The following is a 14,065-nucleotide window of genomic DNA, read 5'->3' as shown; positions in this document are numbered from 1 at the left end:
GATAATGAACTTTTTTTTTTGAATTTACTTTCCATGTAGTCATCCGAAGAATTGCTTAGTCTCAAGCCACGGATATATCTTCTAGCCGATGACTAAAGTGCCAACACCGTATATATACACACCTACACACCTACACACACACGCAGTCACTCGTTCATAACCGCACAATGCCCCGCTCCTTGCCAAACCACATGATGTAAGCTGGGCAATGGTTCGAGCTAGGTACATCGTGATACAGCTAGACATATCGCACTATATATAATTCCTTGAACTGTCTTGAATTGCATTGGATTGTATTTGTTCTTTGTCATTTTTACGAACTGTCTCTGCCAGCGGCGCGTTCGGCCTCGAGCTCCTGCTCGGCGCGGACGTAGTACTTGGCGGTGTCGATGCCGTGCTGGGAGTGGTTGACGAAGTTGAACCAGGGGAGGGCGGCGAAGAAGAGGGCCGAGTAGCGCGACTGGCGCGCGGCGACGCCCTGCAGGTGTGGCGACAGCTTGCTCTCGCCGTACAGCGGCTCCCCGGCTTTCACTTTCGCCACCATCTCCTGCATGTCCAGCTCCACCTCGCGCGCGTTCTCTGACATGCCGTAGAAGCGTACTGTATGTGGGGGGTTAGTGATGTGGTTAGCTGCCTTCCTAGATAGACTAGGGATAGACGGCGGGCGAGTGGGAACGTACGGCACGATCGTTGGTAGAAGTAGAGGAACCCGCCTATGGCGCCGATCACGCCGGCGAGGCGCATCGCTCGGGCGAAGCCACCGCGGCCTACTTGAGACGGCGCAAACTTCTCCATCGTCCATAGGAGACCCGGACCTCCGGCTGCGGCGATGGTGCCGTGGAGGTAGTCTGATGGTCGGGCATAGCCTACTACTCTCTTGAAATGTCTTGAAGTGTCGTCGTTTGTTAGTCATGCTAAGTCCTAGTATGTGTACACCTAGGGTAAATAAATCGAAGCGGTTACGTACGGGTCATTATCGATGAGCTATATTGTCACTATCTATTAGCATTATCTTCCATCTTATATCTCTCTACCTTACAGACCCGCTGGGAAAGAGAGCAATTGATTTGTGATGACATACAGGAAAGTCGGTCTTGATGACCCTGCTGGGAATATAGGTCTGCTGTGGAGGGTTCGCCATGGTCGCGGAAGACTGCCCAGCAAGCTTCGATGTATTCCGGTTCCCGTTTTATTTCAGTTTCAACTGATAAATGATGGACAATTGATAATTGAAATTCAAAGCTTCCGAATCGCCAAGTTCCATCGTTTGGATGATGTAAGCGGCATTTCTTCGGTTATCATAATCATAAACATATGTACTTCACTAAGTGGGGGCTATGGTGGTGCTATGACCACCTTAAATCTTGACCATCAGCCCAATTGAATTCAATCTATTTCGAACCAGGGTCTATGGTGGTAACCCCACGTTAAGTCGCGTCTTTGGATTATTTGACGCGACTTAATTCATTAATTACTTCCCGAGCTCATCTACCAGCACATGTAACAGTTCAACATTTACGGAGGCCTTGGCGATAAAAGCTACAGCAACAATGGCGCCCATAGCAGATAGCGGCAATTCGGCATCGAAGAGACCACTAAATAACGATAGCATTGATGATTACGACGTCGATGATGACCCTTTCGCCCAGTTAGGGATTGGAGCTACGAACAATGAGCCACAGTCCAAAAAGCGGAAAGACGCTACAGGCCTAGGAATTGACGAGGCCGTAGCTGTCCAAAAGAAACCAAGAGCACCTAATGTGAAGCTAGACGAGAGTCGTCTATTATCGGCGAAGGGCATACCGAGGTTGCGACGAAAGGCATGCGATTTGAAGTTTAAAGGAAAAGGCCACGAAGTAGGAATTCCTCTCTTTACTTTCTCGCTTACGAAACAGTCGCCTACGCTACGTGGAAGAAGAACTAACAGCTATATAGTTCTCAGACACAGCTAGACTTCTCTCATTCTACCAATTATGGTTCGATGACCTCTTCCCGAAGGCGAAATTCCTAGATGCTGCAGCCATGGCGGAGAAAGCGGGCCACAAGAAGTACATGCGCATGAAGCGAATGGAGTGGATTGACGAAGGAAAACCTAAACTTACATCGGTTGAGGACTACTACGAAGATCTCTTTGGCGAGCCCAACAACGCACCCGAGGAACGTGCGCCTGCAGTGTTCCCCGCAAAGCTTGCGCCCATATTCCAGGACAGCGAGAGGGCTAAGACACCAGCCCGAGATGATGTGCCCGACGATGAAGATTTGTATGGTGCCACGCCGATTGCTACCAGGACTAAACAACCCGAAAGCACGTCGCTGTTTGGAGGTGCAGATAATGCGGCGAGACCTGCAAATACATCACTGTTTGGAAATGGAGCCAATACGTCTCACAATGATGAACCAGACGAGGACGACCTCGATGCGCTGATGGCCGAGGAGGAAGCACAACGAACGAAACCGCCTGCTCCTCTTTTCGGCAATGGGGGAAATAATATGTCACAGGATGAGCCAGATGAAGACGATCTGGATGCGTTAATGGCCGAGGCCGAGGCTGAAGCAGCGCCGAAAGCTCCAAGTAACGGGTTTGATGTTGCGCCGAAACTGGCCCAGACTGTTGAGAATGAGGAGGACGACCTGGATGCTTTGATGGCGGAAGCGGAAGCAGAGGATCAAGGTCAGAATCAAGCAAAACAAGCTAGTGACGAAACAAGTCGGAACCAAGAGAAAGCACCAGGCAAGCCAGAAAATGTAGCAGATATGGATGAGGAAGAGGCCATGGCTGAAATGGATGGTCTCTGGTGATGACTAGGTAATACTGGATGCCTAGACTTGACGCGACGACGTAATGAACTAATGGATATACCTGACAACCAGGCACCTAAAATGTAATTTTTAATGCTTCTTTGTGACTTGTGCCAACATTGTATGCTGTTCATGATTTCTACAATATATTTCTTGATAACTTCAATCGAGGCATATATCGTTTACGTACCTACCCTAGGTAACTACCTAACCTAGTACTGTGTAGTAATCCTTATCGATAACAAACAGCTCCAAACATCCCACTTCGGGCTGGCATTTAATACTAAATGGTACTTCGATACAACGTCATTTGACAGCTACAACATTGAATTTCACATCTTGTCAGCTTCTATAACTGTTACTAGTACCTTACCTTGTTTCGAACTTGCCGGTTCGAAGTAATCATGGCGTCTCCTGACCTGGTTGAAGCTATACAAAAGCTTCATATCAGTAATAATGGAGACGATACCAACATCGATGACATATTATTCCAACAAGGCCCACGCAAGAAACTGAAGCAGGATCCAATCGCTCTTAAAGCAGAGCTTGAGCAAAAATACCTGACTCCCTCCAATAAGTTCTCTGTCGAATGGCTTAACCGTTTGCAGCAGAGATGGGACTCCCCTACAGATGTTACTGAGCTATTTCGTATGGCACCAACGCAGACCCGAACCATCACACGTTTCCAACGACAGGGCCTTGAAGGCAGAGTAACCGGATATAAGAATGTCACTATACCTGCAAATAGTGCCACTGCGAAGAACTCTACATCCTTGATGCGCAAGCCCGGCGGCCGTGCTGACTTTGTGCGAGGAGCTGCCGGTTTCTTCCCCTTTGCGCCTGGTGGCTTGGATGGAGTCGAGGCTACTGCCGCACTTGAGGATCAGATGGTACGTCCTGACGTTGGCGCTAGCAACAAGTTGGAGCGCGTTATCACACTTGGTGCCGAAGGTGGAATTCTCGAAATAGCTCCTGGCATGGAAAGAGGCATTTACTTCAACAAGAAGAAATCCCAGGCCCACGAGAAAGAAGCAAAGGCGACTGAAGATGAACTTAACCAGGAACCTGAGCAAGGACCCGAGAATGCGGATGCCGATACCCATGCAACTACTAATGCCGTCGAGGAAGAGCAAGACGAGGAGAGTGAAGATATTGACACGCTCTTGCCAGTCGAGTTCCCAGCCTTGGAACCACATGGCAATCTTGCGGTATCTAGTGCGAGAAAGGCTGGCCGAGAATGGGCTCACATGGTAGACATTAATAGGGGCATCCCTAATTTCAGAGAGCTTGTCCCCGACATGGCCAGAGAATGGCCATTTGAGCTTGACACCTTCCAGAAGGAGGCCATTTATCATCTTGAGAGTGGCGACTCGGTCTTTGTCGCTGCACATACATCAGCTGGAAAGACGGTCGTGGCTGAGTATGCAATCGCATTAGCCGTCAGACATATGACCAAGGCCATTTATACCTCGCCTATCAAAGCTTTGAGCAACCAGAAATTCCGCGATTTCCGACAAACTTTTGACGAAGTTGGTATCTTAACGGGCGATGTTCAAATCAACCCTGAGGCGAGCTGTATAATTATGACTACCGAGATTCTCAGGAGTATGCTATACAGAGGTGCTGATCTAATCCGAGACGTGGAATTTGTCATTTTTGATGAGGTTCATTATGTCAACGATTTAGAGCGTGGTGTGGTATGGGAAGAAGTCATCATCATGCTTCCCGAGCATGTTTCACTTATTCTCCTCTCTGCCACTGTTCCCAACACGTACGAATTTGCCTCATGGGTTGGTAGGACCAAGAAAAAGGATATATACGTCATCTCCACGCCAAAACGACCAGTCCCCTTGGAACATTTCTTATGGGCCGGCAAGAACATCCATAAGATAGTGGACAGTGAGAAGAGATTCATAGAAAAGGGATGGAAAGAGGCCGATCAGGCACTGCGTGGAAAAGACAAGGTACTTGCAGCACCAGCTACTAGAGGAGGTAACAATCAACGAGGAAACCCTAGAGGAGGGCCTCAGCGCGGCGGTCAGCAACGCGGTGGTCAACGCGGAGGTGGCCAGCAGAGGGGCAGGGGAGGACCTCCTAGAGCTGGCCATGCGCCTGGTCATATGGGCCGTGCAGGAAGACCAGGTGGTTTTACCTCAGTTAACCAAGACAAGAACCTCTGGGTTCATCTTGTACAGTTCTTGAAAAAGAACAATCTACTGCCCGCTTGCATATTCGTCTTTTCCAAGAAGAGATGCGAAGAGAACGCAGATGCGTTAAGCAACCAAGACTTTTGCACAGCCCAAGAAAAGAGCCACATTCATATGATCATTCAGAGGTCAATCGCTCGTTTACGACCCGAGGACCGGATTCTTCCACAGATAGTCCGTATGCGTGAGCTTTTGGCTCGGGGTATTGCCGTGCATCATGGTGGCCTCCTGCCGATTGTCAAGGAAATCGTTGAGCTCCTGTTTGCCCAGACACTGGTCAAGGTTCTTTTCGCAACGGAAACCTTTGCTATGGGCCTCAACTTACCAACCAGAACTGTTGTGTTCTCCGGCTACCGAAAGCACGATGGTCATTCATTCCGAAATCTCCTTCCGGGAGAATACACTCAGATGGCTGGCCGAGCTGGCCGTCGCGGACTTGACCCGGTTGGGTCCGTGATCATTGTGCCTCCAGGTGGCGGAGATGAGGCACCGCCCGTAGTCGATCTACAGAAGATGATACTAGATCCACCTAGCAAGTTGCGATCTCAGTTCAGATTGACTTACAACATGATTCTGAACCTACTAAGAGTGGAAGCTCTGAAGATCGAAGAGATGATTAAGCGCAGCTTCTCCGAACATGCCACTCAGCAGTTACTCCCGGAGCATGAGAAGGCTGTGAGGGTATCGGAGGCTGATTTGGCCAAAGTGAAGCGAGAGTCCTGCACAATCTGCGACGAATCCCTAGAACAATGTCACCAAGCTGCGATGAATTACAAGCAGTTGACACAGGAACTTTACAAGAGTCTTCTCACTATACCTATCGGCAAGAAGCTTTTCACACAGTCACGGCTCATCGTATGGAACAAGGATGGAGTACGAACTCCAGGAATCCTCTTGTCAACCGGTGTTAGCACCAAGACAGCGAGCGGCCAGCCAACGCTTCACGTGTTTGAGATCCGAACCGACCGCGAAACTCGCAATTCAACAGATCTACTACCTTTTGTCCACACATTCCGAAATCTATTCACGCCTCTTCCCCGTAACAAGAGAAATATATCTGCGAAGCCTGTTCACGTACAACTTAGTGACATCGAGTGCCTTACCGGCAAAGTCACTACCGGGATCGTGCCTGACTACTTCGACCATGGAGAAGGGCGTTCGAGAGCAAGAGACATCATGCTGGACATCTGCAGAACGTGGGAGTCAGATATATGGAATGAGGTTAGCCTTACCAAGATCAAGAATCTGCCGATACAGGAGATTATTGAGAAGCGAAGACAAGAGGAGGCGATAATCAAAAATACCGCGACTACGTTCTGCGGTAATTTCTTGAAACATGTAAGTCTTTCTGATTTGTGTACAGTCCAGTATACTTCCATTATCATTGTGGTTAATATGCTGACTTCAACTCTAGTTCGCAATGTGCCATGATCAGTGGCTTATTAAGGAGCACATTTTGTCGCTTCGGTCTGCTCTTGCAGATCAGAACCTCCAATTGCTACCAGACTACGAACAACGTATTCAAGTTCTCAAAGACCTTTCTTTCATCGACGCCGATTCCCGCATCCAGCTCAAGGGCAAGGTAGCTTGCGAAATCCACTCAGCCGATGAGTTAGTCCTCACGGAGCTAATCCTCGACAACGTACTCGCGGATTACGAACCAGCTGAGATTGCTGCCCTGCTCTCGGCCTTCGTGTTCCAGGAGAAGACAGAATCAATACCAAATCTAACTGGCAGTTTGGAGCGCGGGATGAAGACCATCATCGAGATCAGCGAAAAGGTCAACACGGTGCAGACGGAGCACCAGGTGATCCAAAGTACAGAAGACAGCAACGACTTCGTATCGCGCCCACGCTTCGGTCTCATGGAAGTCGTGTACGAGTGGGCACGCGGCATGAGCTTCAAGAATATCACGGATCTGACGGATGTGCTGGAGGGCACCATTGTGAGAACTATTACGAGACTGGACGAGACGTGTCGGGAGGTCAAGAACGCGGCGAGGATCATCGGAGATCCGGAGCTGTATCAGAAGATGCAGACGGCGCAGGAGATGATCAAGAGGGATATTACGGCTGTGGCTAGCTTGTACATGTAAGGGGGTTTGACCTTACTTTACTTTATGTCTACCTGGCGAGGGACAATTTTGGAACGGGACGGGAAAACGGTATATGAGGTATGTTCGAAGTGGAGTCTCTAATTCTCTTGTTACAATGTTTGAAGGCAAGAGTATCATCGAGAAGATAAAATGGCGCGGCGTAGTAATGTGGTAACGATGATGATTAAGTACCAAGGTTAGGTGTTATAACGATAGTTAGATCCTAACCTGGTGCTGTTAAAGCTATTACTTAGGCATATTAAATATTAAGTATACCTAGTATATGATTTTGGCGGCATTTGTGTGGTGTGACGCAAAAGGGTCAGTTCTCGTAGTGTGTGGAAAAAGGTGTCAAGGCTTCTGGCTTTGGAACCAATATTCGCATCTATCAATACCTACCTAGGTACCTACCCAGGTACGTAGGTATACTACAGCGAGCGTTTGGACTTTGCGACTCATCTTGTAAGATAGGTATTGTATTCCTTTTCAAGATCAATTCGTTGGAGTTTGGGCATAGAAGGAGTAGAAGGAGCACGAGTAGGTAAGTAGTGTTGCACCTCATAAGAATCCCCTTATGATCAAACCACCGCATATATGATGTTGACTTGAATTATTCTACATTTTGAGATACACTCGTCGCTATCCACAATGGACTCGATAATAGATGTGCTAACCTTGAGCTTCCTGTGGTGGAGGCACTGGTGGCAATACTCCTTGCGCCCTGTTACATTATTCGTAGACGAACATCGTCACAAGATAAGTCAAACCACCCAATACCCAGCCATTAACTACAGAATTTGCCATCCGCCGTCTATCATCTAATGATACTCTCAGTGAATCAGAATGCGGGCTAAATATTTTGAGCAGCCAAAGCCCCATACACCTTCAAGATTCATGGAGTATTTTATGCATGAATCATAAAAGCTATCTATACTCACATTACATCAAGGCATAGGTCTAGAAGGACGTCGTCGTGAGAGATTACTCAGTCATACAATAGCGGAGCCAGTTCGTGAGGGGCTTTGCAATTCAGTTGTAGACGAGGAATACAGAAGCCATAGGAATAGACGCTGGTGAACCCCCTATCTTGGCTACGGACGTGACAGTACGATCGGACTGCTCCAGCGCATTTAGAAGTCGCTTCAGAGTCAGGATAGAAACAGGCTTAGGGAAAGAGTGTCAGACAGCAGAACCCAACTCTAGTTGCTGCCACATAACTCATCAAGCTCGCCCATCTTGACACATACCTACCTATCTAAAGCACACCAGTTCACATAGGAACATCTTCATAATCTGGGGAGGAAAACCTAGAGATACCATACCCATGACTAAGTAGTTTTTGCCCGAACCCCCTTGACGCGTGTAGAACGGCGGAGCCGTGTCCCACATCGGCGGTGCCATTTATTTATCGCGGGGGGGGGGGGGGCGGGAAGGAGATGAGATTCAAAAGGGGCCGCAATTCAGATAGCCCCAAACTCTAAAATGAATATTAAATTGGGAATTTAAACTGGAACAGAATATTCTATAGAAGGCCCATTTCAGACTGCTGACTACGTCTCCTATAGAACTTCGTCTCAGATCTCGGGTCTGGGCCGAGGGTTGGTTCCAGAGCTAGGTTAGGGTTATTCGTTCACGGGGAAGGCCTTAACCGTCGCCCTTTTGATGACTCAATGATTCCCACAAATAACCGCCTCGGTGCTTCCGGTGATCTGGGAAATATGAAACGGTAAACATCGTTCGAGAATTACTGAGTCTTGCTGGGCTATCCTTTGCTGGAGAGTTGGTGGTGTGTTGGAGAACCTTGGGTAACTAATTATTCTTGACTCGTAAGAATTCAAGGAAGACTGATCGGAGGGGGGTTCTGACGAGAGAGTATACTGACTCGTAATACATAAGTGCCCGCCTTGGTGCACAGCTGGCAGCAGTTATGCAGGGTATTTCCAACGAGAATGGAAAGAAAGTTTCATGATTCGAACTAATCATCTGGCAGCACCCTAGTCATCCATTCACCATCTATGAGGTATTAGTCTATGCTGTTGACAGAATCACGGCCTATCCGTTGTATTCAAGCCAGGGATTGGAAAGCACTAAAAACAGACAGATGTATGGCAGATGGCCTAATGTCTTTCGAGTATATATAGTCCCCCCTTCCGATGCTCTTCTTCCCTCTTTTTTGTTTCTTATTCACATCAAGTAGCTGGTCATTCATTATACCAACTTTCAACTACAACCTCAACTGACTTTCATTCTCTAAGTCCTTTGAGATATCACAACAATTAACATCACTCTCTCGATATACTTGTCTTGCTTTTTACATTCCTTAGGAAAAGCCTGACATTAAAATCACCCTACTACCACTTATTCTTTATCATCGTAACAAACTCGATCGTGAAGAATTACCACTCCCTCAAACCAACCAACCAACTTGATAACTATTTTGTGTTAACTAACACTATACACCACCACACAAATCAAGACTTAAAGATTTTCTCAAATATCAACAACAAAATGTTCTCTCTCACTCACTTCATCGTCCTGCTATTCTGCACGCTCGGCAGCGTCGTCCTCGCCTTCGACGGCGATCTCACCTACTACCAGCCGGGTCTCGGCTCCTGCGGCGAGACCAGCTCGGACTCCGACAGAGTGGTCGCGCTCGCCCCCGGCCAGTTCGAGAGCACGCCCGACGCCTGCGGCAAGATGATCCAGATCACGAAGGGGGATCTCAACGCGACCGCCAAGGTCGTCGACAAGTGTCCCGTCTGCACCCTCGGCTCCATCGACGTCTCGTCCACCGTCTTCCAGGAGATCGCCCCCCTGTCCGCTGGCCGCGTACAAATCACTTGGGAATACATGTAAAAAATGTAAAGCCTTTTCCTCTCTTCAATAACAGGATTAGAAAACCCAAACGCTCTTTTTTCTTTTTCTCTCAGAAGGCTTCAACTACTTCGCCTTACATGAAACAACATTCCTTCGCGCGGCCTCCGGGGGGGGCTTGTAGATGTGCTCTAGTACTCACTTAAAACCTACTGCACTATATCTACCACACTCTCACTGAAATGGACCCGAACTCGGAAACCAGACGCAATACATTACATGTAGAACTACACTATAGTACATACACACACACAGAGATCTCCTCACCGTGCTGGGCATGGGAAAATCAGGAATCTTGTACAAACACCACATCAACAAATATTAACGCAGGGACGACAAAGCACACATGAGAGGACAAAGTCAAGATGTATCCAAATGTATATTTTGAGATCACACTGGCCAAAAAAGTCCGTTTGATTTTATCTTAAGGGAGGTGTTTGGGTTAACCAAAAAAAAACATTCACTACTATATAAATCAGAAATTAGAATATACACAATACAACGCACGCCAAGTGCTATTGTGGTATCAAATAACTACCTCTTTCGCTTTCGTATCTTGCTGTGACTGCGGTGATGTATAATTCTGTAGAATCTAGTTCATATACTGGGACCATTGTCACACATCTTCCTACAAGTAGTTACTTCTCAGGTAAGTTTTAATATAAGATGAAGGTATCGCTATAGTTATCAATAACTAACTTACACTTCACACACACGTAGCCCCTAAACCCCCCATTCCCCAAACGTCCGCACAAACACCCTTAACTCCCGGACTAACAAACTACCAGCCTAAACCCATCCTTTCCATCCCAGTCCCTAGCCAATTTCTTTTTCTTCTTCCATGAGTGGATAACTAGTTATCAACCGAAATTTTTTTTCAATCAACCTGACTAAGTATGTATGTAACTGAAAAACCATCCCGTATATACCGCAATAACCGGCCCCTAATTCATCCAAAGCAAAAAAAAAAAAAAAGCATCTATCGATCTACAACTTGAGCTCGCCCGGTTAGCTCAATCGGTAGAGCGTGAGACTCTTAATCTCAAGGTTGCGGGTTCGACCCCCGCATCGGGCTCAATTCCTGATGATGATTCATTTCAAATCAACCATTTATTTTTTGTTTCTTTTTTCTTTGGTAAAAACTTGTTTTTTTTGGCGTCCTACAATTTGTAGGTACATAACTATGTACATAGGTTGAGTGGTGGTGGGTGGGTCCGCAAGCTTCATGATCAACAGGGGTCAACGAAAAAAAAAAAGAAAAAAGGAAAAACCACCAACCGTCGCGTCGCAAGAAGAATTACCCTCTTTTTACTTCTTGCGACAGTCGCTTTTCGAGATCACGAAAACAAGTCAAGAAACATAAATGTATAGGTAGATATATCATGCATTTCATTACTGATGGTACAATCTAGGTAGTACTTGAACCGTATCCCATAGCCGAGTCATATGTGATCACCTGGATCCGATCCTGAATATGCCCTCACGATGCCCTGCCGGTCACAAATAACCAAATTACATATCATAAATGTTAATAAACGTTTGATTGTCTTCTCATTTCATAGCGCATAGTGGTGGTACATAACCCATCTTCTATGCCCAAATATAAAACCTATTGGCATCATTGCAACCGCTCCTGTGACGCCCGCCAGTTGGCCCCCCCCGATATCCATTTGGCTCCGGAACTCCATTATGGGGAAAGTCGTATCCGCTTTCCACTGTCCAGTTCCGTTACCTCTCTACTCCTTTTTAATGATGTCACTGATAATACAAAATTCTGGGTTGGTGTCTGTTCTGGTAGGACGCTTGATCCAGGTCGGGAACTTGGCGATGATGAGGCTATAGTCGCCCCTCTCGATAATAATTCTAATTTCCGTTCTTCGATTTGGATTGCCCATAGTAGTGTGAGCAATACCTCTCGAGACGGTAAGCTGGTGCCCTCTGGCCACGTCTGCGGTCCACGGCTACGATCTCCCTTGATACCCGGGGATCCAAGTGCCAGCTCCTCGACCTGATCATCGCCTCCCTTCTTAGACACCAACCGCAATAACTCCATCGTCGCATCCTTTAGAGGACGCGCCAAGATGGGGCTGCTGGTTAAGAGTTTCTGAAGAGATTTGATTCTCAGAGTCGAAGAGGCTGAAAACTGGGTCCGGGTGTTCTTGGGCGACCGAGTCGCTTCCCGCGGTCGCGCCCTGAGCTGCGCCGCTAGCGTCGTCGGTGCTGAGGAACTGGTCGAAGTCGAAGTCCGGAAATTGGGGGGTCGAGTTACCAGCCAGATTATTGTACTCAAAATTGAGGGGGTCGGATGTAGGACTAAATTGGCCTTGAGCGCCCCACGAATCAATGTCAAAGGTTGCCGAAAGGCTGAAAGCATCACCGAAGAGGCTGTCAGCAGCATCTGAAGCTGCAGGAAGAGTGACAGTGCTAGAGGAGACGGTTGTTGCGAGGCCTTCCACGACTGAGGCACCTCCACCGACGGACACTGCAGGTCGCACAACACCGCTGCTGGATGTTGTATCTCGTCGGAGGTGGTAGCCACAGGGGTGGGGGTCATCACAACGTCTTCGGTGGCTGACGTGGGGGCATTGTCATCAGGGACAGGAGTGAGTTCGGGGGAAAGGGATGCAGGGTCGACGGTACCGTCCTGCTCCGGCATGAGGATGAAATCATTCATCATCCCGGGTTTGGCCTGAGCCGAGCCATCTTTTGATGAACCAAAAAGCGGCTGAGAAAGGGTAAGGGGAGAGGGCTGTAATCCATCAAGTGGAGATGAGCTGCGGCTAACACCGGAGCCTTGTCGGATTTTATTTAATTCATCCATCAACATTTCATTCGTCTTCTGCTGGTTTCGTAGCATGTCTTCTAGCTGTCTGTTTCGTTCTTCTAAAGCTTCCACCTCTTGTCTCTTGCGTTCTCGGGAAGATTGGGCTGCGCGACGGTTTCGTAGCACCCGCTCGACTCGTCGTTGCTCCTTCTCGTCCTCAGTCTTGGCTCGTTTCCTATAAGATGGTTAGCGGAGAGGATCTTGTTATCCATACATACAATCATCATACCTGGGAGGCAAGTTAGTCTTCGGCTCGGGGAGGACTTGGCCCCATGACTTTCGCTTCTTGGTCGGCTTCTTCTCGGAACTTTCGGGGGCCGGAGAAGGTGTAGGCGATGCTTCATCATCAACGTTCTGACTGGCAAGCCTATCCTCGCTCATGAACGACTGTGGAGTCATGACGCTTTCTAAGGGGTTCAACGCCGAAGATGTGTCGAAGAGAGAAGGGTAGGCATCTCCGGGAACGGACATCAGAGACTCGGCAGGAGAAGCCTCGAACTTGACTTGAGGAGTCGGTCCGGTTGTTTGTTGGCTTTCGTAGGCGGCCATATTGCTAGGAGGACTTTGGTTCGTCTGCTGTTGTATAATTCGTGCAAAGTTGGGTAGGCCGGCAAGTTTTAGTGGCCGTTGTAGCTTAGAAAACTGATGCAGAATAATAAAAATAAAAAGCTGAAAATGGTAAAGAGGTGCCGTCCTAATTCCTCAGTACAAATAGCAGCAGTAAATTCACCTGTCAATGCATAATTCTAGGCAAGACAGGGATTAATTACAGTGACTCAACCAGTTAGTCAGGTCAGGTGAGTGACGGTATGCGGTAGGCAGCAGGCAGTAGTGAAAGAATTAGTGTGTAAAACGAAAGTTAAACAAAAAGGACACCGTGGCCAACTACTAGATTTATGGTGTTGGGTGTGTGACTCTAGTGTTTTGATTGGTAGGTGGGATAAGCTCTGTGATTGACTGTGACTGCCACTTAAAATTTGGTTGTCCTGATGGGAGATGGAAGGCTCTCTTTATGTTCAACGTGTCCTGTTAGTAAGGAGTTCCCTTAGCGGCCTCAGGCATTCGATTTCCCCCTGTCCGTCTTAGGTGTGTCAGCCATTTGTGGGGCCATGGGGCCAAGGAGTGGTACGTATTGACCCCCTGGTTACGTTCAAATGTTGGCAGGTCGAGTTAGGTGTAACAGGGATGACAATGTCGGGGGCCTCGGGGGCAAGTACGACGGTACATACAAGACGAGGGAACCAGGGAAAGGAACGTCAGGGGTTA

The 14,065-nt window shown here is 47.9% G+C and overlaps 5 protein-coding genes and 1 non-coding gene across 6 annotated transcripts; 4 read left to right on the top strand and 2 right to left on the bottom strand.

The window, feature by feature from the left end:
* Positions 1–313: 313 nt before the first annotated feature.
* GGS25DRAFT_524626 (NADH-ubiquinone oxidoreductase 21 kDa subunit) lies at positions 314–1,141 on the bottom strand (the record flags this gene model as incomplete). Its single annotated transcript, XM_049264642.1, has 4 exons — positions 314–600; positions 681–886; positions 968–984; positions 1,082–1,141. 4 exons carry the CDS (start codon positions 1,139–1,141, stop codon positions 314–316), a joined length of 570 nt encoding a protein of 189 aa, XP_049113904.1.
* Positions 1,142–1,389: 248 nt separating this feature from the next.
* On the top strand, positions 1,390–2,913 carry GGS25DRAFT_503702 (Swi3-domain-containing protein). The gene is made up of 2 exons (XM_049262087.1): positions 1,390–1,856; positions 1,936–2,913. The coding sequence occupies exons 1-2, from the start codon at positions 1,551–1,553 to the stop codon at positions 2,797–2,799; spliced, it is 1,170 nt and encodes a 389-aa protein (XP_049113903.1). The 5' UTR covers positions 1,390–1,550; the 3' UTR covers positions 2,800–2,913.
* A 197-nt stretch (positions 2,914–3,110) lies between these two features.
* GGS25DRAFT_503701 (antiviral helicase) lies at positions 3,111–7,383 on the top strand. Its single transcript, XM_049262086.1, has 2 exons — positions 3,111–6,344; positions 6,421–7,383. The coding sequence occupies exons 1-2, from the start codon at positions 3,204–3,206 to the stop codon at positions 7,099–7,101; spliced, it is 3,822 nt and encodes a 1,273-aa protein (XP_049113902.1). The 5' UTR covers positions 3,111–3,203; the 3' UTR covers positions 7,102–7,383.
* A 1,916-nt stretch (positions 7,384–9,299) lies between these two features.
* On the top strand, positions 9,300–10,595 carry GGS25DRAFT_503699 (RlpA-like double-psi beta-barrel-protein domain-containing protein-containing protein). Its single transcript, XM_049262085.1, has one exon. It carries the CDS (start codon positions 9,610–9,612, stop codon positions 9,955–9,957), a length of 348 nt encoding a protein of 115 aa, XP_049113901.1. The 5' UTR covers positions 9,300–9,609; the 3' UTR covers positions 9,958–10,595.
* A 382-nt stretch (positions 10,596–10,977) lies between these two features.
* Positions 10,978–11,050, top strand: GGS25DRAFT_t95. Its single transcript has one exon. It is a non-coding gene; the product is annotated as a tRNA-Lys (tRNA).
* Positions 11,051–11,504: 454 nt separating this feature from the next.
* On the bottom strand, positions 11,505–13,773 carry GGS25DRAFT_415872 (uncharacterized protein). The gene is made up of 2 exons (XM_049258524.1): positions 13,029–13,773; positions 11,505–12,974 (listed from the first exon to the last, which is right to left on the bottom strand). The coding sequence occupies exons 1-2, from the start codon at positions 13,346–13,348 to the stop codon at positions 11,663–11,665; spliced, it is 1,632 nt and encodes a 543-aa protein (XP_049113900.1). The 5' UTR covers positions 13,349–13,773; the 3' UTR covers positions 11,505–11,662.
* Positions 13,774–14,065: the final 292 nt, after the last annotated feature.

The sequence above is a fragment of the Hypoxylon fragiforme genome (assembly GCF_022984875.1).
Source record: "Hypoxylon fragiforme strain CBS 206.31 chromosome Unknown GGS25scaffold_8, whole genome shotgun sequence".
NCBI classification, from domain to species: Eukaryota; Fungi; Ascomycota; class Sordariomycetes; order Xylariales; family Hypoxylaceae; genus Hypoxylon; species Hypoxylon fragiforme.
This window is presented reverse-complemented; position numbering and strand designations above follow the sequence as displayed.

Coding starts and splice junctions, on each gene's coding strand:
- GGS25DRAFT_503702 (XM_049262087.1), top strand. CDS start 1,551: ATGGCGCCCATAGCAGATAGCGGCAATTCGGCATCGAAGAGACCACTA. Junction 1,857..1,935: donor TTAAAGGAAAAGGCCACGAA/GTAGGAATTCCT, acceptor ACAGCTATATAG/TTCTCAGACACAGCTAGACT.
- GGS25DRAFT_503701 (XM_049262086.1), top strand. CDS start 3,204: ATGGCGTCTCCTGACCTGGTTGAAGCTATACAAAAGCTTCATATCAGT. Junction 6,345..6,420: donor GCGGTAATTTCTTGAAACAT/GTAAGTCTTTCT, acceptor CTTCAACTCTAG/TTCGCAATGTGCCATGATCA.
- GGS25DRAFT_503699 (XM_049262085.1), top strand. CDS start 9,610: ATGTTCTCTCTCACTCACTTCATCGTCCTGCTATTCTGCACGCTCGGC.
- GGS25DRAFT_415872 (XM_049258524.1), bottom strand. CDS start 13,348: ATGGCCGCCTACGAAAGCCAACAAACAACCGGACCGACTCCTCAAGTC. Junction 12,975..13,028: donor AAGACTAACTTGCCTCCCAG/GTATGATGATTG, acceptor ACCATCTTATAG/GAAACGAGCCAAGACTGAGG.